General features: G+C 32.3%; 2 protein-coding genes and 1 long non-coding RNA gene across 19 annotated transcripts; 1 reads left to right on the forward strand and 2 right to left on the reverse strand.

The window, feature by feature from the left end:
* Window positions 1-1432: 1432 nt before the first annotated feature.
* On the reverse strand, window positions 1433-11720 carry LOC127068506 (uncharacterized). 4 transcript variants are annotated; one of them, XR_007782956.1, is made up of 4 exons: window positions 10948-11720; window positions 10667-10736; window positions 4904-10584; window positions 1433-2386 (listed from the first exon to the last, which is right to left on the reverse strand). It is a non-coding gene; the product is annotated as an uncharacterized LOC127068506 (long non-coding RNA). The 4 variants fall into 4 exon arrangements; XR_007782954.1 differs by having other exon boundaries at window positions 4904-10736; XR_007782953.1 differs by having other exon boundaries at window positions 10667-11720.
* Window positions 6421-17374, forward strand: LOC127068499 (arginine kinase). 2 transcript variants are annotated; one of them, XM_051004759.1, is made up of 5 exons: window positions 6421-6490; window positions 10410-10482; window positions 15053-15416; window positions 15677-16051; window positions 16324-17374. In XM_051004759.1, the coding sequence occupies exons 2-5, from the start codon at window positions 10424-10426 to the stop codon at window positions 16669-16671; spliced, it is 1146 nt and encodes a 381-aa protein (XP_050860716.1). In that variant the 5' UTR covers window positions 6421-6490; window positions 10410-10423; the 3' UTR covers window positions 16672-17374. The 2 variants fall into 2 exon arrangements, with proteins under 2 accessions (XP_050860716.1, XP_050860718.1); XM_051004761.1 differs by lacking the exons at window positions 6421-6490; window positions 10410-10482 and adding an exon at window positions 12164-13632.
* On the reverse strand, window positions 16856-27104 carry LOC127068501 (phospholipid scramblase 1). Of its 13 annotated transcripts, none has more exons than XM_051004773.1 (7): window positions 26523-27104; window positions 21757-21845; window positions 21466-21660; window positions 19191-19289; window positions 18695-18912; window positions 18422-18577; window positions 16856-18302 (listed from the first exon to the last, which is right to left on the reverse strand). In XM_051004773.1, the coding sequence occupies exons 3-7, from the start codon at window positions 21593-21595 to the stop codon at window positions 18060-18062; spliced, it is 846 nt and encodes a 281-aa protein (XP_050860730.1). In that variant the 5' UTR covers window positions 21596-21660; window positions 21757-21845; window positions 26523-27104; the 3' UTR covers window positions 16856-18059. The 13 variants fall into 13 exon arrangements, with proteins under 13 accessions (XP_050860730.1, XP_050860720.1, XP_050860722.1 ...); XM_051004763.1 differs by adding an exon at window positions 24851-26293 and having other exon boundaries at window positions 21466-21845; window positions 26523-27103; XM_051004765.1 differs by lacking the exon at window positions 26523-27104 and adding an exon at window positions 24851-25267.
* Window positions 27105-27127: the final 23 nt, after the last annotated feature.

Consider the following 27127-nt stretch of genomic DNA (forward strand, 5'->3'; position numbering starts at 1 on the left):
TTACTATAGTACAGAACTCCTCCAAGTGTTGATGAATTTAGCTGAGACGAAAGAAAATCTTAACACAGAAATAGCAAATCCATTAGAAAGTAAAACAAAAGTACATTACTGTGTTTCTATCTATTATTTACCAGTGAAAGATCAAAAAAATGTTATTATATCTTTTATATCACTTTTTTTTCTTTATCTCACGATTGTTATTACATTTTCAATCATTTTTTCCACTTCACAATTGTTACTACTATTTTTTATTTCAGAATTGCTATTACATTTTATATCTCTCAATTGTTATTATATTTATACAACAATTGTTTCTCTTAATCCCACAATTATTATCAAATTTTCTATTTCACAATTGTTATTGCATTTTCAGCTATTTATATCTATCTCAGGACTTTTATTCAATTTTCTATCATTTTTATTTTCTATCTATCTTTTGACATTGAAAATAGAAAGAGAAGTTACTTAAAAATAGTAACACAACAAGTCAGTTAAATATTCTTGCTGAGAGTCCAGTTCTCGTGTGAAGAGGAAAACGAGCAAGTAAAAGAAGAAGAGGAAGAAGAAGAAGATTCAAGAGCGGACTTTGCATCCAGCCGACGATTCCTTGAGCTCGAAAATAGCTCGCATAGTTTCTTACTTGCTTCTCCTAGCCCGCACGAATATTTCATCCCAGGATTGTTAAAGCTGGCCAAAGAACTTTGCCATAAATAATTAATGAACTACAAAAATGCAATAATATTATCAAAAGAAATAATTATCTCTAAACACATGGTATAAAATAAACTCCTATATGTATATGTATATATATATGAATTTTATATTTAAGTTATGTCTCGTATTAATAACAAAATTTATTATAAAAATCTTTTTGAAAGTGTTATAAATATTATTATTAAATTATATCATTATATAAATGGTAATATACTGTCGAATAACTTGTATATACAATCTTAGATTATATTATTACAAAATTTATTTGAAAAAAAAAAGATTAAAAAAAAAAATAATATACATTGTATACATACATTATATATAAAAATATTATAAGATAATAATATTTAGCAAAAGAGTAAAGATATTTCATTTGATTTTACAAACACGAGAAGGAATTGTTCGTTATCTTTGGCAAATAATCCTGGCTCTGAATATAAGATGATCAACAACATTCATGGTCACTAAAGAAATATTTCAATTCGAGTTCTTTTTTCTTTTTCTTTTCATACCTCTCCCACTATCTGCCATTATATTACGATATAACAGTTTTCAAATAGCGCGAAAACTCAAGGAAATGTATAATTGCAAAACTACACATTATGTATATATATCTATATATATTCGATTCATTTTACTATAGATATAAAACATACTTATATACATATCTAAGTACATATGAAATTTCTGATGCGTCCATATACACATACACACACAATTAAAAATTTAATGAGGTATTATATATTTACATAGAAAAATGTACAAATTACAGAAGTATGTGAGGCAACTATTCGAGACTTGGCAGAGCTGACAATCTGAAGCTTTAGCCAGACATACAATATATACATATGTATATATATATACATACACACACGCTACATGTATATATATCTGCTTATGTATATTTTCGTACCGGGGAAACTACGTGGATATTCTCAAATCTTTATGGCACACACACATATTTCTTTTGCCGGGTTAAATCGTGTATTGGCAACTTTTAACTCTGCTTTATCTTTTCTTCAATCATCTCTTCTTTTTTCTCTCTCTATCTCTATCTATCTATCTATCTATCTATCTATCTATCTATCTCTTTCTTTCTCTCTCTCTCTCTATCCCTCTCTCAGTCACTATGTGTACATACACCTGTGTATATATAATATGTATATACCTGAAGAAAGGAAGCAAATACTTGATCAGTGATATAAATTGATTACTTTCACGGAACATTCAACGTGAGATTACGATACGTAAGAAATACTCTTTTAAGATACACTTGTTCTAATATAAGGTGGGCCAAAAATTATTATCTGATTTTAGAAATCAATTGTTCTTATTCTTTAGATATTTTAGGCTGCTAGTATTAAGACTTGTAGTATTACACATTGGTCCTTGTAGTTTTAACATTTGTAAACAAGTAGTCTGAAATATCTCGAGATAGATATATATATATATATATACACACATATATACGTATATACATTGATCGTTAATATCACCTCAGAACTTCTGGGCTTTCCATCTGGTAAAATACTTTGACATTGACACTTTCGTCGCCATCATCGTCGTCGTTGTCGTTGTCGTCGTCGTCGTTGTCGTCATCGCCATCATCACTATCATCATCATAATCATAATCGTCATCGTCATCTTGACTCGGAGCCAACAAATCAAACAGCTAATACAGCAAAATTATTTAGAATGTTAGCGTGTATTGGCATTAACAAGTGTGTTAGAAATATTGTGCAATAAATGTCAACGTTGATGATTGGTCTCGTGAGATGAAACTAACGTGAGTATAACAAAATTTCACACGTATGTACGTATGTACGTATTTACATACGTAGTTACGTATTACAGAGTTAAATCATATAATAGAATATTTTGCCAGAAAATTCATCGGTAAAAGAGAAATGGCTCTGTATTGTTTAAATGTCGCAATATGACATAATCTCTTAGGCAACGTATAATAACAATGAAAGATGCGAGAGAATAAATGCTTCTTTTTTTAATTTTTCTTTTTTTTTCCTAATTTTTCTTTTATTTTCTTTCTATCTTTTTTTCTCATGGTTCCGGAACGAAATGAAATCAATTCGAACGATTTATTTTAAAAGAAATCACGGAGGCAAATCTATTTTTTTTTTGTATTTTTTTGGGTTTATCTATCTTGTGATATACAACAGCTATAGTTATCTTTCTCTCTCTCTCTCTCTCTCTCTCTCTCTCTCTCCCTCTCTCTCTCTCCCTCTCTCTCTCTCTCTTTCTCTCTCTCTCTCGCTCTCTCTCTCTCTCTCTCTCTCTCTCTTTCTTATTACATAATCTTCAATCTGATTCGTCAAAATATCGATCAGCCTTTAGCACGAGAAACTCGGCGATATCACCGAAAATGATATAAATATGTGCGTGCGTGTGTGTGTGTGTGTGTGTGTGTGTGTGTGTGTGTGTGCATTTATTAAAAATCTTATGCAATTCCGTATATGCATATATGTATATATGTATTTCTTTTGCATATATTAAATATAATAATATTATTATCGTAACAAAGAAAATTTGAAAATGTTAGAATAATTGAATAGAACAAAATTTTACAGGCTTTTCTTAATAATATGTTTTTAATAATTATTTTTTAATAATAATATTATTAACAAAAAAAAAAGAAAGGAGAAATGGAAATTTTTGAGGATACCACGAAATAGAACAAAAATTGAACAATAATTACGCGTGCGTGCATGCGTGCGTTTTTGAGCTGAAGTTACATAATCAAAAAAAATGTAAAAGATTACAGGTGATAATGCAAACCGATTTAAACGATACGGAATGATACGGAGGACAAGAGGGGCAAAATCGTCGATCAATAAAATCCATTCGTGTAGATCGATGTTTATACTTATGTACCACCTTTGATGTAATCTGATACGTGTAGCAACTAATCGATAGTGGTGTTTTTTTCTCTCTTTCTCTCTCTCTTTTTTTTTCTTTTTTTTTTTCATTGGAAAAAAACGTACAATCTAATCGGACTCTATCGATGATATATGTACAATGTAACACTTGATACTCCATACTCGAGATATTAGACTTGGTCAAAGATTTTTTTTCTAACGATATTCTAGCCATGCGTAAGAAGTTAGCAAGAAAAAAAATTTGTAGAAAAAATTTTTAACACGAGTCTCAATCTATTTTGAGATCTTTTTTTTTTCCTCTTTATTTTCCTCTCTTTCTCTTTCTCTTTCTCTCTATTAATATCTTAGAAATTGAATATTGTTACATAATCCATTTTTATTTTCATTAAATGTAATTCATATTAAGGTAATACTTAAGAGGGACACGTAGTATTTCTAAACAAAAAAAAGAAAAAAAAAGAATAATGATCAATAATATTGATGCAATATTAGAACGTGTTTGAGATTAATTTGAGATTAAAATTCTCGTAAAACGAATTAAAGGGTAAACGTGGTCTCTCTCGTCTCAACATTTTTGATCAATAATATTAATGATATATTATCAATGATATCAGTAATATCAACGATATATTAAAAAATAGAACGTGTCTAGGAGATTAAAAAATGGTATTAAAGAAAATTCATGTACATGAGAACTAAAAATATCCCGTTGTCTTTCATAGTAAGATTTTTAAGATAATAATTCAAGAACAATTGCCAATAATTATTAATAACATTAATCCGATATTATCGAGTATGTTTGTTTATAAGATAACTTCGAGGATTAAAAATAATCCTATGTGTAAAGATGGATAGTACTTAAGAAGATTGTCACGTGGTCTCTATCGTCACCATATTTTTGATAAATATTAATCAATAATAATATTAATGGATAGATTTAAAACGAAGTAGAGGATGAACAAATTTTCAGGTTTAAAATAATTATGTATATAAAATGTATCGAACAGAGTTAATAATATCACGTGATAGTAAATCTAATAGGAAGATATGTAATTAATGAAGACGGCCGTTTAAATCAAGATGACGAGAGCAGTAGAATTTTTAAAATTTTAAAGTCTACTGAGAGAGAGAGAAAGACGAAGAGAGAAAAAGAGAGAGATATAGCTGTGAGGAGGAAAAGGGGTGGAAAAGAAAGAAGAAAAACGAGATTTGATCCGGTGGTTACTTCTATTGGGTTCGATAGGGAAGGTAGGTATGTAGGTTCGGTATTGATCCACTCTCCGCATTCGAGCGACCTTTAATATTCCCCTTTCCTCTCTGTCACCCCTCTCGCATCCCACATTCCACACTTCTGCGCTGTGCTCTCGGTCTTCTCTCTAGGCCAAAAGAGGATGGCGACGGGTGGTAAGAGGGGAAGTTGGCACTCTGAGAGAACAGAAAGAGAGAGAAAGAGAGACATAGATAGATAGATAGACAGACAGACAGACAGACAGACAGACAGACAGACAGACTAAACCGAGAGATAAATCCTAGCACGACCTACAACAATGCTTGGAGAGTTTGTGTGCAGCTGATTTCACAACTGGCCGGCTCATTCCTATAAACGGAATTCCAGTGTTCTCCGGAAGCTACGTCACGCGTAACTCGGATTCATACATAAGTATTTATATATAAATATTTCCACATACGAGCTGTACGTGTAATATATATATATATATATGTGTGTATATGTGTGTATGTGTGTCGAGTTTATTTAAACGAGAGGAACATTTTGAAATTGGAACATAAAGATCGCTCGGTAAAATTTATATAGATATATTTTATTTCAATGGAATGTAAAAATTTCTTCGAAGGAAATAAATTTATAATATAGATTAAAGTTCATTTTTTTTACCACGGGAAATAATGAAAACTTTACATGCAAAGTACGATTTTCGTTTTCAAAGGAAACTATGTAAACGAAACCAAAGGAAAGATGATTCATATGAAGTAGTAAGGAAAGACCTTGGCCCCTACAGTTAGCTACTATGTACATACATACATACATATATACAGGAGATCGGGCTCGATCCGGTCTCTCGAGTAAGCAGGTCGAGAACGAACTTGGAACCTGCCAGGTGACTCAACTACAGTCTCCCATATAACTCATAAAATCTTCGTTGCGTCGAATCTACGAATACACACATACATACATACATACATACATATATATATATATACATATATACCCACTACACAAAAAAAAGAACGTGAAACTAACCACGATTTTTTCCGTACGAAAGATTAACAAAGCATTAAATTCATCTGTGTATTCTATAAAATTAATCCTATTGAATAACTCGCGACAACAATAACAATAATAACAACAATAATAATAATTACTGTATTAGCACTATGATTATTAATAATTATTAATATAAAAAGAAAGAAAAAAAGAAGGAAAGAAATGAAAAGTAAAAAAATAAATGACGATCAGAATTGAAACAGCGAAACGATGGAACGTAAAACGTGCGGTGCGCAATCTGGCGGGACGAGATGAGACGAGTCATGTCGAAAAGGGAGTAAAGGGAGGAAGGAAGGAAGGAAGGAAGGAAGGAAAGGTTAGGGTGGGGGGTTGGCTCACTTCGGTCGCTGTCGCGAGGCGAGTTTATTCCGCGACGCGGGCACTTGGTAGCCGAACGGTGATCACACGAGACGTATCTGACGGCATACTCTCGGAGAGAAGATTCAACGGAGAAAGAGGAGAGAGAAAGAGAGAAAACGACCGAACGAATAATCATCAAGCAAAACTTGCGTTGCAGCATCTACCACTGCACAACCTACATACTACCTACCGACGGATTCTGTCGTCTTATCTTCTCTTCTTACCTCTACCAATAAAGGTGAGTCAGACATACTTAATTTTTTTCTTTTTTTCTTTCTTTTTTCTTTCTTTTTCTGCTCCTCTCTCTTTGTCTCTCTTTGTCTCTCACTCTCTCCCTCTCTTTCTTTTTATATCTGTCTCCTTTTTTTCGATGGTAATTTTTTGAATTACCACGAAGAAGGCAACGAGGAGAGAAGAGAGAAGAGAGGTTCCATTTTTTTTTTTTTTTTTTTTTTTATAGGTTAGAGATCTTTGGCGAACACGCTATTATCCTCTTCTTTGTGCGAGATTCTCGAATAAAGAAAAAAAGAAGAAGGAATGTAAAAAGAAAGAAACGTTTCATGTATCTTTCTTTTTTGTTTCTTCTTTCTTCGCAATATAATTATTTAATATAATTATTATCATCAACCATTTTGAAATTTCTTTTCTCGATATATGCCTATATATGTTGTATATATATATATACACATTAAATACGTGTAGGTTAAATGTGAAAACGTTATAAGGAAAAGGTTTCGAATAATGCGATTTCTAATATATTTTTCGTTTTTGTGATCGAATATATACAAGTTTCACCATTCTCTCAATAACAATAATATTAATTTGTTTCTAGTTAAATTTGTATTTCTTAGTTTACTAGCAGTTTATTATCTCTTTTCTTGTTGTATTGATATTTCTTTTTTTTGTGTTTCTTGATCATAACCGAACGTTGAACATTCGTCGTGAATATAACAGGATTCGCCATATGCCGGCGAATCCATTTGATTGTTTCCAAGCGCGTTCCTTCGGTCTCCTTCGTAATCGTTCGTTAACGATCGGATTTCATTCCTGGTATCGTTTCAAAGGTAGATCGATATCGGTTCTCATTCACAACTTCATAACCTCGGATACATTGATATGTAAATATAAAAATATTTCTTCTTTTTTGTTATACATATATACACACATATATATATACACACACATATATATATATATATTAAATTAAAATAAAAAGTAATTATTCACGCACACAAACACACCCACATAGAAACATTATTTTTTGTGTTACGGATTGAATCTGATCGATCCGATATCAATCGGGGTTAGTTTAATCGATTTGTTATTCGATTAACGCTCCTTGTAAATCGATTCCTCGAACTAATCGATTATCGATGGTTACAAAAGAACAATTCGACTAATATCCGTTGCGGTTGCTCGCTCACGACGATCGAGGAAGTAACGAGAGTGGGTGCAGCCCTAGTTACGTAAGAAGGCTTTACCAGAGATGCCTCGGCAATGCACAGTGATTCTCAAATATGACTCTCCTTCATCAGTATATTACGAGTATTAGTTGAAACAATGAATAATGACAATTTCGTTGTCCAGACAATTGCAGTGATTTATCGAGACTTGTATCATAATTTTTTAAGAGAACCACTGTTTCAACCAATCAGCTATCTCAATAGAAAAAGAAATGACCAATCGGATGTCAGTAAAAGAATTTGAATTTTTCATAAACTTTCTCTGAAAAAAGTGACAGTGATTTATTGTTAGTTATATATTTTTTTTATAAAGAACTACTGTTTCGACCAATCAGCAATTTCGATAGCCAAAAAATAATCGATAGAAGGTTGGTAAAAGAATTTAATTTTCTTACAAGCTCCTCGAAAAATTTGAGAAATTTTTTAATACGTATTTATGATTTCTATAAAGAATCTGTTTCGATCAATCAGCAATCTCGATAACAAAAAAAGTTGTTAACAAAAAAAAGAATTTGTATCACAAATTTTCCCCTAAAAATTTCAGTGAATTTTCGATTCGTATTTATGATTTTTATAAAGGAACCACTGTTCTGACCGAATCAATGATCTCGATAGAATAAAAAAAGCAATAGGATGTCGGTAAAAGAATCTGAATTTCTTAGAAGCTTCCTCGTTGGCCAGACGACCGGAGATGATCATTCGTTCGAGCGATCCGCATATACGTTATAACTTTACTAATTCAAAACGGAAATTGATAGTTGACAGACTTACGATCGTGTAACGGAACAAGTATTTACAAGTATGTGTATATGAATAATTGTGTGTGTATGTGTGTGTGTATGGTAAAACGTAATTCTCATTTACGAGACATTATTTTCATATCTTTTATCTTTTTTCTTGTTTCCTTTTGCTTTCTTAATTACATTTTTCTTCGAAAATATTGCGTTTTTACAAATCTTTTTCGTTTAACGAGTTCTGTAATACTTTTTGTTTCCTTATGAAACTGATTTTTTTTCTTCCTTTTTTTTTTATAATAACAAATTGTCATATAAATTTGTCCCATAGTCAGTGATTTGTAATACAATCTATTACTTATAATTAAAAAATATATATGTTTGTGTTGCAATATAAAAATATAAAATAATAATAGTTTTTTCTGCAATGAAACCTACGAAATATTACAGATTGAGTTAGCCAAATAAAAATGTATATATGTATAAGTACTAAAATACGGAAACCTAAGTTACGAGCTTATAAAATAATCTTTATATATACTTTATAGATATGTATATACAGTTAGAGTTGGAAAGTTTTCAGTGCAAAAATAAAAAAGAAAAAAAAAAATAAGAAAAAGTATAAGTTAGATAAAGAGTAGTATGACGTTGAAGCTTTTCTATTATTTAAAAGCCAGATGTACCGTATTACCGTCTGAACGTCGTCGTTGACGTTCTATATATGTATACCATATTGACTTACACTGACTTACATTTGTAGCTTTGCGATTGAAGTTCTCGCGTTTAAATCAAACTCCTTATATCTATTCCGTGATATTAAAAAAAAAGGAACTGTTAAAAATGAAGTTAAAATAGTAAATAATAATAATAATAAAGAAAAAAGATAAATTCATACAAAGATACACGTTTATGTAAATTTACATTATGCATAAAATTGAAATGCCGAGTTTTATCAGATTTTCTCTTTTTTCTTCAAAAATTTCTTTGCAATTTATTATTTTAGTCCTAAAATATTTCTATCGAAATAATTTATTAACGTGTTTAGCACCGAACGATTACTATACCTACATACATACATAAATATATAAATGTCCTTGACATTACACGCATCATGGGGTTCGTATTTTCAAACGATCGACAATTACCTTTCTCTAATACGATCCAATTAATTTCCGATATAAAAATATCAAAATGAGAAATATCGGAAAGCTTTTTATATCTGCAACGACGTCCAAGATATTATTATGTCATAGTTTGGCATTACACATTTATACTTTCGTTTTATGAAAGAGAGTTTAATAAGAAAGAGAGATATATTTATGGACATGTTGAAAAAAAAAATATGTATATTTTTAATATGAATAAAAAAATATGTATATATTAAAATGATCGATGATGATTTTATAATGATATAAAAAAGATAAAACAAATAATTATAAGTATATTAAACACGTAACAAATAAAATGAAAGTGTATATTATATACTCTGCATAAAAAACAAAAAGATATATAAATTTGTTGAAACCATTTATGCGCCAAGTTATCGTTCTTATTATTATTCATCATTATGTATATTATGTAGGATGTTACAAGTGCCAATGTCTTGTTTGAACATATGTACAAGACAAAATTAGAGTGCGTACTCTCGTAATACCGTCATTCGATTTCTCTCTTGCATAATGTACGACAGATGTTGTTGCCAATAGATTTTGTAAACAAAATCTCTTTCGTACGTACGCTCTAATGAGAGGCGTTACGATTGTCACGTGAATTTTTTTTATTTTTCTTCTTTTTTTTTTATATTTTTCTTTTTATTATTATCATTATTAACAAACAAGAGAAAGAAGAAAAAGAAACTAGATAGGTGAAACGATTCATTATTATTTTCGCCGAAGAAAAAAGAAAAGAAAAAGATTTTGATTCGTTCTAAAAATTTGTTTATGATCGTTATATGTTACAGTATAACATCGTCAAATGAAATTTAACATATTCCGATTCGGTCCGATAGCGAAAAAATTCGTGCTACCTATGCTGTAAGTAAAATAGATTTATGTATAAGATATATACATAAAATATATACTGCATGGGTTCTTCTTGTCATTATTACATAAGAAAGAATACCGATTATGCGAAATCTACAAATTAAAAAAAAAAAAAGCAAAAAAAGTATAGTAGTATTATTGATTAACATTGTTAATACCATAAAATCTGTATTACCATATTAGTTATCCTTCAGGTTGGTAGAAACTTGAGCTGAAAGTTGATAGATGGCGCGATGTGTCACCGCCTTTATGGCCGACAATGGCGCGATAAAATAAAAATTTAAATTTCCTCATGATATTATCTAACAATTAGGAAAATTTTCTTTTCTCTCTCTCTCTCTCTCTTTCTTTCTCCCTCTAACACACACACGCATACACTCTTTCTACTTTCGAATAAAAATGACCGTGAAAACTTAATATTTATTTTATGCAATTGTAAAAGACAATTTTCCTTACGTTTTAACATCATCCCGGAAAACGACGATTACATTCGTCCATTCGTTTGTCCGTCTTCATTATAATTCGACCGCGCGCGTTCTCTCTCTCTCTCTCTCTCTCTCCGAATTAAGCAAAAGCTGCATAACTCTCACAACCATCACGTCCGGTTATACCACTGTAACTGTACGATTATATACATACATTCTCTTAGAAACGAAAACTTTTGCTATCACAAGTGTAAAAATATCGATGATGAATTTAAAGATAAAATTAAAAAAAGAAGAAAAATTACGAAGAGATAAAATTTGATAATTTTTTTCTTCTTCCATTTCCTTTTTCTTTCTTCTTTTTTTTCCCTTTTTCTTCCTTTTATTAGATCGTAGATTAGGTTTAAAGTCGACGACGGTATTGCTGTTAATGGTTAATTGCTTTGCTTACATAACTGAACGTTGAGACATATCGGCCTCATTGTTTATCGAGAGTCGTCGTCATTGTCGGTTTTCATTGCCATGCCAGAACACCGCATATACATATATGTATATATACATATATTTTCAAGATTACACGCGCAAATACATAAAAAGATGAGAGACAAGAATGATTGCACCTTGAATTTGAATCAAACGATGACGTATATTTTACAGAAAAAAAGTGCTCAAATCGTTATCTCGTCCCAGCAACAAAAGTCACTCTCTTTTTCTCTCTCTCTCTCACTCTCTCAAAAATGAAAAAAGATCTGATAAAAATCATTCTTATCGATAGTATCACTACCCCGCCCCACCTCAGTAATATGTCACTCAAGAGGTACAAAGACGAATCACGTTATCTAGATAATAAATGAGAGCGATCTTAAGTAAAGTAAAGTAAAGTTAAATCAAAGCAAATTAAAATGGAGTAATTAAGAATGCCAAAAGTATGTGAAAAAAAGAAAAATGATTATGATATGATGAGAAGAGAGAAAGAGATCGTGCATACGTTTGTATGCGTATGAGTGAATCGAAATCGAAGTGTCGAGTCGAGTCCTCGAAGTTGCTACTGCGTAGAGTTGTTTCCTGCTGTAAGGTGAAATCAAAAAGAGGGGTAGAAGTGGGAGGAGTGGGTGAAGTAAGAAGAGGAGGAAGAGGAAGAGGGTTGTGTATAGATAGTTAGAGAAAGAGATAGATAGAGAAAGAGAGAGAGAGAGAGAAAGAGAGTAGGTGTTGTCCTACGATGTGTAGGTGCGTAATATCGACCGGGTAGCCTTCCATGCTGGACGACGACGACGTGCCCCACCCTGTAGTGAAGTAGTAGGGGGATTGTGCGTTCCTTTCAGTGTAGTTATATGTATACGAGCCTCTACATCCGTATCTATAGGTTTAACTATACGTATGTATGAACGGGGAGAAGAGAGTAGGAAAGAGAAAAGGAAAAAGAAAAGAGATTACCAGAAGGGATATCTTCTTTCGCGTTTTAGTGATAGCACCGTTGAAGAGATCACATGTTTTTCTTGTACGGCTTAAAAAGAACTGCCTATTTTTAAAGGTTAAAATAGGAAGAAGTTAATGGTGTTTGTTGGTATTGTGCGGAGTGAAAATATATAGATGCTAGTTTGAAGAGAGAGAGAGAGTTAGGGTTTATGTACGCAAGCGCAGGTGAATTGTAAAGAAAGAGAAGGGAAGACTTTGGGCGAGGGTGTTTTAGGGGTGTACCAAGTGGAGGAGGAATATAGAACCGGCGGCACACCACCGTCGTGCGCCCCGCTGTGGTGGTCGGACCAAACGCGATACCTCCCAGCATCATCATCCCGTTCGCTTTCGCGTTAGATTATTCTTCTTAAATTATTCGAATCCGTGACTCCTCTCCACGTGATTTTTTTTTTTATAATAGACTTCCTTATTATTTCGTATCAATTGATCGTGTAACATTCTTCGACATCATATTAATTTTTATAGATATATGTATATATATAATATATACATATACCGTCTTCATCCTCGTCGTTCTTTATTCTAATCTTGTGATTTACTTTCATTGCGATTTTCTCTTTTCTTTTCTCCCCCCAAAGGGGAAAATTTTGGTGTGCGAAGTGAAGGAAAGATAGATAAGTTCGTTCCTTAAAAAAAAAAATTTTTTTTGATCGATTTTCTCAACCTTTTTCTTTCCCTATTTCTTTTCCTTTTTTTCGTTCGACTTCGACACGTGACCGATATCTCCATTTTTTTTTTCTTCTTCTTTCTTGCGATAGGCTTTATCTCCTTTTGTCTTTTTATCCAAACGGTGTGTCATCCTATTGCATAAAGGATTATTCTGATTGCTCGAGAACCGAATTTTTGGAATACTCTTCTTTTATAAATACTCTTCTGTCTTTTTCTCTCTCAACCTCTTCCTTCCTCGTCTTCCTCTTTCTTTCTCTTGGTGATTTTATTGGACAGTTAGACAGGGCTTTGTTTATTTAATTCGTTTGTTCATCTAAAAAAAAAGAATTAAAAAAAAAATAAAAAAAAAGATCGAGAAGAGAGTTTAGATAGATTTCTTCACTTCCTTATTTCTCTCTCTCTCTCTCTCGGTCTCTTTATCTCTCCCTCTCTCTTTCTCTTTGGACCAATTCCATTATTCCATCTCTCTTCTTATTCTTCTTCGAATATACACGAGGGTGCGTCGCCGGTAGTCTAATCTACACAACATGGGCGGGTGCACGTCGAAGGATACCACCTCGGCCGACGAGTATGTATCAGATAGATCATTTATCTTGTCATCGTATTATTCCTCGTTATTAATTTCATCACACATGATATCATTGTCGAACCTACACGTATTTAAAAAAAAAAAGAAAGAAAAAAGTAATAAAAAATAATAATAGGACGCGTTTCTTATATACAAAAGTAAAATCATTGATCAAAGCTCTATAAGTATTACATGTGGATTAGGAATAATTGTCATCATTATTGTCATCTTCCTCTTCTTTTTATTATTATTGTTGTTGTTATTATTATTATTATTATTATTATTATTATTATTATTATTATTATTGTTATTATTATTACATTTTTCTAACTCACACATATTCAGTTATATCCAAAAAAAAAAAAGAATGTAAGAAAGTAAAAAAGACGTTTCCATGGTTCCAATAACAAGATAAAATTATTAAATCGAATAGATTATCAATTTTTATCAGTCTTCACCTTCGTCGTCGTCATCGACGATGTTATTATGACAATATTTTTTTCTTTCTTTCTTTCTTTTTTCTTCTTTTTTTTTTTAAACGTGTATTTTTATCTATAAGGAAAGAAATAAGCGTAATTTTTTTTTTCTTCTTTCTTTTACATAAAACGAATACATAAACACCCGCACACACATATATTTACGAAGCACAATCGTCGATCAGAATATAATAAAAATTTAGCAGAGTTTTATTTAGATGAGATGACGTTATGTGACGTCATATTATCCTGGCCAAAGGAAGGAAGTTAAAAAAACGCGATGGGTGTATGTACTTCGACGGACATGTGCGAATGTTCTACACCGATCGACGAGTATGTACACAAATCTCATTGTGATATATCCTTCTCTGTGTGCAAACAAACAAACAAACAAACAAACAAATAAATAAAAGATCAAAAAGAAGAAGAAGTTTTGTTACGTACACGTCGATAGAAATAAAGAAAAAAAAAAAGAGGAAGAATTACACCGAAGATTACATTTATCTCATTCTTCTACACTAAGTCCACGTTGTGTCCGCACTGTATTCGAGCACACTTTGTTTTTCATCTTCGGAATTTGTTGCATATATAAGGAAAAAAAAAGAAAAGAAAAGAAAAGAAAAAGAAAAGATAAAATAGAAAAAGAAAGGAAAAAAAGAGAGAAAGAAGAACTAGCGCAATATTTGTCGTACTTTGTTAATAAATAAATTATGTGTACAAAAATAATAATAATAATAAAACAAGAATTTGATCGATCCCTTCAGTGCCCATCGTTTTGCATGAATTTTGCACAATTTTTATATATTGTATCAATATATATTTATGTATTGTGATATATATATATATTTTTTATATCTCTTACACAAGAGAAAATTGAATTGTTTGTATATCGTTATATATAAGTGAAAATAAATTAACGTAATCGAATGTGTTTGTGTTTGCAGTAAAAAAGAGAGCAATAACATGGTGGACCAAGCAGTATTGGATAAATTGGAAGCTGGTTATGCCAAGCTGGCCGCTTCCGACAGCAAATCATTATTGAAGAAATATTTGACGAAGGAAGTCTTCGATCAGCTGAAAACAAAGAAAACATCCTTTGGTTCGACCCTATTAGATGTGATCCAATCTGGTTTAGAGAATCATGATTCTGGCGTTGGTATATACGCTCCTGATGCCGAGGCCTATACCGTTTTTGCTGATCTCTTTGATCCGATCATCGATGATTATCACGGTGGTTTCAAAAAGACCGATAAGCATCCTCCTAAGGACTTTGGGGATGTCGATTCTTTAGGAAACCTTGATCCGACTGTAGGTGTCTTTAATATAACAAGAATTATTTAATATAACACTGCTTATATTAAATAATTATTTAATATAATTATTTAATATCACTTTGTTAATCGCTTAGATCAGGTTAATTATATATAATCAGAATTTTAGGTATTTTGAATATTCCTAAATATATTAATAGATTTCATTCTTTTTTAAGCCAAGCGATTAGCAAAATGTTTGATAGGATGTTATTAAAAGAAAATATTCCTAATTAATTTCTAAATAATACTCAACAGGGTGAGTTCATCGTTTCGACTCGTGTCAGATGTGGACGTTCGTTGGAAGGCTACCCCTTTAATCCTTGCTTAACCGAGGCTCAATACAAAGAGATGGAAGAAAAAGTATCAAGCACTTTATCCGGTTTGACCGACGAATTGAAAGGAACTTTCTATCCGTTGACCGGCATGAGCAAAGAAGTTCAACAGAAACTTATCGACGATCATTTCCTCTTTAAAGAGGGCGATCGTTTCCTTCAGGCAGCCAATGCTTGCCGTTTCTGGCCAACCGGTCGTGGAATTTTCCATAATGACACCAAGACCTTCCTTGTTTGGTGCAACGAAGAGGATCATCTTCGTATTATCTCGATGCAGATGGGTGGTGATCTTGGACAGGTTCGTTGAAACGAAAACAAATTTGATATATATATATCGATTACTTCTAATTATATTTAATCATAAAACTGTACCATGCATATACAATTGCGTACATTTTATAACTTTAATCGAGCAAGTAGCATCAGTTTCCTACTTTATCAACCATTGCTCAAATCCCATATATAAGCTCGACATCTTTCTTTTCTTTTTCCATTCCATTTCTATTAATGATATCAATCAATGAAAAGAAAAAAATTAAATACGATTAAAAATTGTAATATTATTTATAGGTATATCGACGTCTGGTTACTGGCGTTAACGAAATCGAGAAACGACTTCCATTCTCTCATAACGATCGTTTTGGGTTCTTAACATTCTGCCCGACGAATCTTGGTACGACGGTACGTGCATCTGTACACATCAAAGTACCCAAGTTGGCAGCTAATAAGGAGAAACTTGAACAAGTTGCCGCTCAATACAATCTTCAAGTACGTGGTACCCGCGGTGAGCACACCGAGGCTGAGGGTGGTATTTATGATATTTCTAACAAGCGTCGTCTTGGATTGACCGAATATCAAGCTGTCAAGGAAATGCACGATGGCATTGCCGAATTGATCAAGATTGAAAAGGAGCTTTAAATAAATTGAAGCGAAAGGAAAAATAAAAGAAAGAAGGGAAAGAGAAAAAAAAGAAAAGAAAAATAAAGAAACACATCCACAAGAAGAAGATATACTCCTCTCTACGTGATGATGGATATCTATATATATATTATATATTTTCCAGTGTTTTGAATTATTATTATTATTATTATTACTATTACTATTATTATTATTATTATTATTTTCTTTTTTTTCTTCCTTTGTTTTTTTATTTCTCTCATTACTTATTCCAATGCAAAAGCAATTCCTGCTGAGCTTCTTCTCTGCTGTTCCTTTTAATTCTTTCTCTCTCTCAGTCACTCAGTCACTCAGTCACACACTTTCTCTCTCGCCCGCATCTCATTTTTGTTTTATTATAATAATTTTTTTTTTCCTTGTTGATCTTTGTCACCATTCATACACTTTCTCTTCCTTTTTTTTTTTTTATTAGTAACAAACACAATTATTAAAAGCATGAGTCAAGATTTAGGAGCGTTTCAAAAAAACGCGCATGTTCCAGCTAGCGCTTTTGCAGTAGTTACTCACATTACCAGGTTGTACCGATGATGATGATGATGAATAATGATGATGATGATGATAATGATGGTGACGATGATGATAATGATAATGATGATTATGGGAGATATAAGGTTGATGAAGAAGGTGAATTTCAAATCACAAATAAAGAAACATACACATTTTATTTCTCGTCCAATTTTCAATACCTACGATACTTTTTCCAAGCTTCATATATATATTCATTGTCAGAGTGTGTGTGTATATATATATATATGGTATCATTCCAACAAATTTATATGTATACATATATGCCATTTTTTTCACAAAGAAATAATTAGGAAGTATGTGAAGACATCCCTGAGTGTTAAAACGTCAGTAGCATATTGCGAAAATATTTCATTAGGCGCGCGCAGACACATATATTATTAATTGAACATTAAAATTTCTCTCAAAAAAATATTTCATATCAGTATATATTTAAATATATATATATATATATTTGGTATCACAAAAAATTCTGTTATAATTATTATTACACTTTAATATGTATTTGTGTATATATATATTTATAAATATACATATATATATTATGTATATATAGATATACATAACCATTGTATGACATACTTGTCATGTGTATGATCAGATACTTAATAAATAAGATCACACATGCATTAATAGGCAAAAAATATATCTTATCAAAGTGAAGAATTATTAAATAGGCTTTCAAAAATAGTATTCGTATAAATAATCAAAGATCGATAGAAGACACGTTGCTTTTTTTTGTGCTTTGTTTAAATATTCACCATTCATTCTTTCGAAGTTTCAAAGTACATGAAGTCCTGCAATTGATAAATACAAATATTCAATTAAACGTATACTCTAATACTAATTCTTATTAATCTAACAATGTCGAATCGATTGAAAAATTTTTTATTTGTCAAACTTACTATCAAGAGACAAGCACCAAGAAGAACAGCTTTTATTTTGACATCAAGATCAATGGGGAAGCTAATACCAAAATTATCGGTATCCGTAAAATATTCACGAGTAATACCACTCCAATGTTTACTGATCATGCCAACTCCTTGAGTACCATCAGCAGACTTTACCTAATCAATATATATATTGAAAAAATATTAAAGCGTTATCTTTACTCTCGTTCTTGTCTTCGGTTACTGCATATTGATTAAGAAGTAAAAAAAAAAGATATATGTATATATACAATTACTTTAAAATCAACTTCTACGCAGAAACGTAATAACGGTCCTTTTATCTTCAAAACTGTGTCGCCATTTGCATTGAGTATTGAAAACCATGGCCTAAATAGAGTCCAATCTTGAACAACTGATCCCAAAAGAATACCACCGGAATAGACTTCCAATTCCTATGAAAAATAATAATTCATTGTAATAATTTGTTTTACAATTTATAACACATACATATATATATATATACGTATGTATCTATGCATATATTATATGGATTACATATTGAGAGAAACCTGTAAACAACAAGGACAGCAACAACTGTTACACCTTAATGGACGAATCATATGAAGAATTTCTCTTCTAATTCCATCGAATACCTTGAATTCACAACTGCGATAGGTACCGCAACAAAAACGTGAACAACAGTTAGATTGTTCACAAACATAATAAACTTGTTCACCTCTTATATTCATTACGTTATATTTGTTGCGGGTTTCCCATCCGGTAACAACTGAAAATAATAAATTTTATTAATTTAGAAGCTTATAAAATATATATCTTCTAAGAGAGTAATATATATACATAATTACTATCGCATATATATTATATCTATTTGCAAAAATATAAATTATATACCATACATTATATATATAGAATGTTTCAGAATAAGTAGCTGAATTATTTTAAGGGTTGCTTCAATACATCACAATAATAAACAGTGTATATAGCTTATATAGTATATATACATATATAGTGACATTTTTTTTTTTTTTTATAATTATTACCAACCTTCCAACATTTCGAATTTTTGTTTGACAAACAAATGATCAAGGCCCATAAGGTATTCCAAACCTGGCGGACAAATCATATTCGGTATTGGCCAACCACCTGTAAATACAAAACACATATGTTTCATATAACTTTCTCTTCCTTTTTTCTTCCTCATTAATTAATCATGTCATTGAATTAATCAAAATTATGATCAATATTAATCAACGTTTTTAATGTTGGGAGATATTTAATATACGGCAATGTATAAGGAATTTTTTTATTTAAACCTTTTCTCGTCGTCGGACAAAAATCTATTATATCCTTTCCTTTTAGAACGACATTTTCTAATCGTTTCTCTAATCAATGTACGAAGAAATCTACGCAGTTGTTCCACTTTTACGTTCCAGGATTGTTCAAAATATTCCGAATCCATCACTTCACGTCTTTTTTAAAAATGTTTTTCTTTTTCTATTTCTTATCCTTTTTCGTTGTAAAATTTTTTATCTCTTTTATTTTTTCTTGTTTTTTATTTATTTATTTATTTATTTTTATATATATATTTTTTTTTGTTTACTGACACGTCTCCTCTCGCCGACATTAATCCTCATACAATGATCGAAATAAATACGTGCATGCTTATAATATTGCCATTTGTTAGATAGCGCGAAAACACTTAGTTATTTTCCTATTTATGTTCATATATATAATGTATTTCTTTTCTTCTCATCGTAAACGTCGATAAAATACTCAAGTATTTTCCTTTAGGACACGCATTTATTTCTCTTTCTCTCTCTCTCTCTCTCTCTCTCTCTCTCTCTCTCTCTCTTCTTCTTCTCTCTCGTTTTCTCTTATCTTTTTAGATAAATTTAAGGGATACGATGGAACAAAAACAACGTCAACGACAATAGATTTTCTTTCTTTTACTTGTATTTTACACGGAGGAAAGGTCGTTGAAAATCTTCCGATATTCTAATCCATATAAAATAGAGAATGTTTACTTTATAAAAATTCTTTCTTAGATGTTTTACAAGTAAAGATTTAAAAAACAGAAAAAAGAAGAGGAGAAAACATTTTTATATAATAATAATTTTAACATAAAAAGAAAGAATATATATATGTATATATATATATATAGGAAGCTCTATATTTATTACTAATTGAAAATCTGTCCATACATTCGAGAGTAAAAACTGGATAAAGAAAAGAACAATTTCACAAAATAATAGTAATTTTAACACAAACAAAAAGAAAATAATCGAAAGAAAGAAAAAAAATTATAAAAGAAGCACGTATTAAATTTGAAATTTAGAAGATAACATGAACAAAATGTTTTAAAAAGAAGCCTTGTTTTTATAGTTTGCGATTATCACTGCACTCAAACGTTTTTTTTTTTTTTTTTATTTACATAATGATAAGCTCAAGAGTTTAATTATTATTTTTTTATCTCTTTCCCCTTTATTCTTCTTGTATTCCGTCACGATATTTTATGCGCGTAAGAGAGAGAAAGAGAAAGAGAAAAAAAAAGAGAGAGAAAGAGATAGATAGTTCTGATATTTTTACGTTTTCGAAATGTATTATTTCGAAAAATATCACTTCAATATTTTTAAATCAATGATAATCTGTATTTGCACACGCACGATCTTTTAAACGACGTTAAATCAAAAATTAAATGAAACTTCTTTCTCTTCGTGTTACAAATTTAACAAAATCTGACCGAACTTTGTCTTTTTGTCAGTCAGTTGGTCGGTCTGTCTGTCCATCCGTTTATCTATCTATCTGTTTCTTTCTGTTTGTCGTGATCTGATAAGAGGGAACAATTCGTGTAGGTGGGAGTAAAGAGAAACTGGGGGGAATAATCTGTCTGACATCTCCGTTAACGAAGACGACCATTATCTAGTTACTGATCGTTATAACGCTAGTAACCTTTATCATGGAAGGTACACAGTACTCTACTTTGGTAGTTTTCCTTTTTTTCTTTTTTATATATCCCATTAAAAGCTTCCTTATTTAAAAAAAAAAAAAAACAAAAGAAAAGAAAAAACGAAGAAGGCGAATTTAATTCACATATGTATATTATATTATATTATATTTTTATATATTATAAAATATAATACTAATTATTAAATTATACTGTATTTATGCAATATAGTATAATTTACGCAATACGTTTTATATTACATTGTATTATACTGTAAGTATATTTATTAGTGTATATTTACTCTTTTTAAGATAATGATTTGGATAATAATTTAATATTTTCAAGAAAAGAAAAAATAATAATTAGTATATTTACCTTGCGGTACTTGTGGCGCATACGGCAATGGAAATTCATTTGGTGATGGTGCACTTGCAATAGGTTGCGTTCCTGGTTGATTCATTGGCATGGGAATCGAATAAGATGGTTGAAGATACGGATTGCTCATTTTTGCTCTCGATTAATTTAATTATCTTCCTCAAGTTACTTTCCAAAAATATCAAAACTTGGAAGCTTCAGTTGCAAAATTATTAAAGATAACACACACGTACATACATAAACACTTAATTAATCATTATTTAAAAATTGGTATATATATAAATCTTATACATTTTGTTTCAAAAAAAAGCATCAACTTTTCTCTCCATTTGTTCCTTCGTAATTTCTCTTGTTTGTTTCGAACCGCTCTAATAGAAAATCTGAAAATATGAAAACAACTATTTAAAGTGATAAGGGAAAATAAATAAATGAATTAATTCATCGCGAAATAAAAATTTTACTTGGACTTTTTCTTCGAATTTCCCGCGTGATAAAATCATCGATGATAAAATCTTTGTTATCGATCGTCACGAAAAATTTCAACGTACGACCGCGAGATGGCGTGGCATGCGCCTCTCTTCGAAACAGTCACTACTACAAACACAACGAGCGGACAATGTCATATAACGTGCAAGGACGTACAAGTAGGAGGAAATGCACCCTTCATTGACGGAACGAGTTGCATTTTTCTCTCTGCTTCTTTTTTTACGAACGATCGTAAATTACACAAAGAAAAAGTAAATAAGTAAATAGAAACATTTTTTTTAATATATACGATCAATTCGAGTTAATTGTAGTTGACTTTTTTCGATTGAAAAGAAAAGAAAAAGTTGAATATAATTTTTCAAGCTACCTTCTTTTCTTTCCTCTTTCTTTTTTTTTTCATTTTAAGTTAATATTGAAACAATGCAACACGATGATGGTTAGGTCATCGTCCGGGAACGGCGTAGCATGCTGGCGGCACGAGCCACTCTTAAAAGGTCATTGTAACTAATGTGAGAAGCGCGAGACGAACGGAATAACGATAACGCACCACGTATCACGGATAATAAGCATCCTTTCTAACGATTTGCTTACTGGAAGAAGAAATAACGCATAACACGTAGTTCGAATTCGAAGCAAGCTTAAAAACAAATGAATGTATATAATCATAGTACGAACTAGATGACGAATTGAAATACGATTAAACGTTTATTAGGATCCGATCTTATTTTTCCTTCTTTTTTCTTTCTATTCTTTTTTGTTTCTTTTTTTCTTTTAACAAGTTTTACCATTATCGATGACGCCATTGTCAAGAAATTTCTCTTACATACATACATACATACGTACATGCATAGATAAATAGATACGTATATACGTGACTTAAATGTGAGTGAGTGCGTTGTTACACTCACAACCAGATCTGATTCATCTCATTGTCAGATCGTAAGAAAATTGTTTACGCGTGTAATCATGTACATTTATCATTGAAATTACCGATTGCACATATATACGTAGATACGTACGTAGATAGGATTGAATCCGTCATCTGTATTTTTTTCTTTTTCTTTTCTCTCTCTCTCTCTCTCTCTCTCTCTCTCTCTCTCTCTCTCTCTCTCTCTCTCTCTCTCTCTCTCTCTCTCTCTCTCTATCTTAAGTACACTTTACACATGCCACACCAACCACGAACCGATTATTAGATACGCATATATTTAGAATTCGTAAGATAATTGAATGTTAAGTGAACGAAAAAAAGGATGTGAAATACGTTTTTAAAGCTTCTCAATTTTGAAGGCCACATGACGCATGCTTTTATTACATACATATATACACACACACACATTTACTTACTTAAGATAATAAATGATTTCTAAGAGAACTTAACTGAAGACGTGGAAGGAAGGGTAGCAACCTTTACAAAAAGTCGTTCAACGTTTTACGTCCTAATCGATGTTGCACTTGATTAGAAATGAAATCCTCGAAAGATAACGTATATGTATGTCTTTTGTAATATATAACTACTTGTGCACTGACTATCTTTTCCATCATACAGAAAAACGAACATACTTATGTATACTTGCTTTTAAGTAGTCATTACTATCGATATTATCTCACAATGAATTTAGATATGAGGAAAAAGGATGTATATAATATGTAGACAGACAGAGAGAAAGAGAAAGAGATAGAGCGAGAATGAGAGAGAGACAGAGATACAGACAGAGAGAGAGAAAGAAAGAGAGAGAGAGAGAGAGAGAAAAAGAGAGAGAGAGAGAAACAGAAGAAGAATATTTTAGCCGAAGAGAGAGACCCGTGTCACACACAAATGATGCATCGTTTAGTTATGTGCTTTCATCGTTGGGACGATGACGTCATCGAATCCGATTTGCGTCTATGCTCCCTGCTACCGCAAGGATCGTGACGAGCGGTCACCGCACGCACTTGTGCATGCACGTATTAATACTAGCAGACACTAACACATTCTCAAATACACTCTCACACACTCACGTAGATATTATACATGTGTATATATGTATGTATGAGATATATATATATATATGTACGACTAAGCGAACTTCCGGTTCTTGGGAAAAAAAAATAGCAAAATGAAGGCATCGAACTATAAATAGAAATATCGAGAAATTGTACGTACGTGTATGTGTATATATATATATGTGTGTGTATGTATGTATTTATGTATGGATGGATCGATGTATGTGTGTGGAAAGAAAGTGTCTCCACACTCACTCACTCACACGAACTTGAATTTTCAATGTCTGTCTCTTTCATTCTTTCTTCCTTTCTTCTTCGAAAAATACTGTACGTGTTTATTTTTATCAATGCTCCCGATGGAACATCAAAGCGAATAAGGAGAAACTACTAGGTATATGTATATATATATGTGTGTGTGTGTGTATATATATAATTATATATATATGCATGTGATATGCGCAATAGAATTTTTCATCGATCTATTTCGAGTCTTACAGAACGTATTCATGGCTTGTTTTCATGTGGGTGTACATCTTTAAAGTAAGATTTCGTTTCACTGGTCGATTATATTTTTTTATTTTCATATATTATTTATATAATTATTTATATATATAATGTGTATATATATATATGTATGCATGCACGTATGTATGTATAGATATAGATACGTACGTATGTATATATTACGATCACGTAAGATCGTACTATGTACAATCGATAATGATTATTAATGTTTGATGAAAGAAAAAAATTTTGTGAGATTTTTTTTAGCTAACAGAAGAAAAAACAGACGTTGTTAGTAAGTACGTCACACGTATGTCAGAGAAAGAGAAAAAGAAAAGGAAAGAAATAAAAAAAAATAAAAAAAAAATAAATAAATAAATAAATAAATAAATGAAAGAGGGCGTTGCCTTACCTCAAGAAATTCGTCCTCGTACCGGAAGTATTCTAGCAGTGATCATTATATTATACGACAAACGTAGGAAAGCTGTTAGAAAAGAGGAAAAAGAGAAAAAGTAGAAAAGTAAAAGAAAAAGGAAAGAAAAAGGAAAAGAAAAAGAAAAACAAAATTTTAAGAAACGTAAGCTTAGGATCATCCGTATCTATCATAACTACTCTGGGGAATCATCACAAAGCGGCTTATTTTATCAGTAGTAATCCTAACAATGTGCTCTTTCCGAAGAGTAACCACAATGAACGGGAACGGGAACGTCGAGGTCGTAGATATCGTTAGCCTCCTCCTAAAGATAAGAGAAGCCAACGTTGGTCCCTGCATCCGGTAAAAAGACAAGAGAACTTTCCTACGTTCGGCTATCGTTAGTAGTAGAAACAACACGGGCACACTAACAATAAGAAGAAGTAAGAGGTAATAAGTAGAAGTAGAAGAGAAGAGAGAAAGAAAAAAAAGAAAAAGAAGGAAGAAGGAGGCGAAGTAGATGAAGAAAACGAAGTAAGAAGTATAAAGAAAGATTAGAATAAATCGTCCAGAGCTCTGATTGGTGGACGTTTACTGTGACGACCAATCAGAGTGAAGGATAAGGGTGTCACGTGGTGTGATCGGAAAAGCGCTCGATGACGTTCGACAGTTATTCGCGAAGAGAGTGTGAGAGAGAGAGAAAGAGAGCGCGAGAGTGAGAGACACAGAGAAAGAGAAAGAAAGAAAGAGAGAGAGAGAGAGAAAGAGAGAGAGAGAGAGAGAAAGAGAGAGAGAGAGAGAGAGATGGAAAAGACTAAATGATTGAGAACGAGACAGAGAAAGAGAGAGAGAGAGAGTAAGAGCGGGGAGAAGGCATAGACGGAACGCTTTCATGAACGATCGAGAATAGTAGAAGAGAGACAGATCGGATATTTGGTTCGCGCGGGAGTGGACGAGTAAGGGTCGAGACTAGTAGTAGTAGTAGTCTTAGTCGAGATCTAAGGACGGATGGTTGGTCGTAACTCGAGTTAACTCGTGACAGGCAAGGGGAAAATTTTTCTTGAAGGAAGGAAAGAAGGAAGGAAGGAAGGAAGCAAGGAAAGGGAAAAAGACTGAAAGGTGATTTTCAAGATGGCGTCTCGCACGTCATAGTGAAGAGACGTGACGAGCGAGACGAGACGGGACGAGACGAAACGAGACGAGACGAAAAGGAAGGAAAGAAAGAGAAACAAAGAGAGAGAGAGAGAGAGAGAGAGAGAGAGAGAAAGAAAGAGTGAGAGAAAAGAGAGAGAGAGAGAGGAAAGAAGAAGGAGAGTAGTAGCAAGGACCAGCGAAGGCTGGTGGTGCGGTGGACGGTTAAGGCGGTCGCTGGTACGATCGGGACTGGCAGGAAGGAAGGAGGTGGAAGACGAGAAGGGAGGAGAAAGAGAGAATAGTTGAAGACTAGCGACGTTGAAGCCGTGTTGGTTGCGGCAGCAGCAGCAGCAGCAGAAGTAGTAGCAGCAGCAGCAGCAGCAATAGTTGCAACGGCAGAAGTAGAGAAAGAAGAAAATAATTATAACGATAATAATAATAGTAATAATAATAAGAATAATAAGAAGAATATAATAAGAGAGTGCAAGAGGCGTTGGTGTGTGTCATGTCTTGTAGCAAGTATCGGGAGGAAAAGTACCTTAGTGCCTGGGGCGAGTCTCGTAAGTGATATCCATAGTAGATATCTCATCGTGCCATCGATGCCTTTGTTCGAAAGGATCAGACGTCGTTCATTCAGCAACAACGGGATTGTACTGCTGCTAAATCGGACAGTGTCGTCGAAGGTGGAAGTGGACTTGGTGGTGTCGTCGTTGTCGTCGTTGTCGTTCTCTACTGTGTTATTACTATTGCGAGTAGTAGCTTTAGTGTTGGCAGTGGTGTTGTTGGTGCGTGTGCCAGGAGGAGGTGGACGGTGTTGGTAGCGGCGGCCACGAGCAGCCCGCAGCCTGCTTCTTACAGTGTTTGTTGTAGAGACGGACAGGAAGAAGAACGATTGGCTGTCGTTGCTGCTATTACTACTACCACTACTACTATTACTACTACTACTACTACTACTACTACTAGTAGTATTAGTAGTACCATTACTACTGTTATTGTTGATCATCTTCTTCGGTAAAGGAATCGCTATAAGGGCCGAATCTTTGTTCTCTCTCACTCTCGGTCGTAGTCCTTGTTGACACTCCGCGTGCATTGCTCCGCTTCCGCTTGACGTCTTCTCGTGGGTTTCCTTACCGCTCGTGAACA

This window comes from Vespula vulgaris, chromosome 13 (assembly GCF_905475345.1).
Source record: "Vespula vulgaris chromosome 13, iyVesVulg1.1, whole genome shotgun sequence".
Lineage (NCBI taxonomy): Eukaryota > Metazoa > Arthropoda > Insecta > Hymenoptera > Vespidae > Vespula > Vespula vulgaris.

Coding starts and splice junctions, on each gene's coding strand:
- LOC127068501 (XM_051004773.1), bottom strand. CDS start 21,595: ATGAGCAATCCGTATCTTCAACCATCTTATTCGATTCCCATGCCAATG. Junction 19,290..21,465: donor TGCGCCACAAGTACCGCAAG/GTAAATATACTA, acceptor TTGTATTTACAG/GTGGTTGGCCAATACCGAAT. Junction 18,303..18,421: donor GCGTAGAAGTTGATTTTAAA/GTAATTGTATAT, acceptor TATATTGATTAG/GTAAAGTCTGCTGATGGTAC.
- LOC127068499 (XM_051004759.1), top strand. CDS start 10,424: ATGAAATTTAACATATTCCGATTCGGTCCGATAGCGAAAAAATTCGTG. Junction 10,483..15,052: donor AAATTCGTGCTACCTATGCT/GTAAGTAAAATA, acceptor TTGTGTTTGCAG/TAAAAAAGAGAGCAATAACA. Junction 16,052..16,323: donor TGGGTGGTGATCTTGGACAG/GTTCGTTGAAAC, acceptor TATTATTTATAG/GTATATCGACGTCTGGTTAC.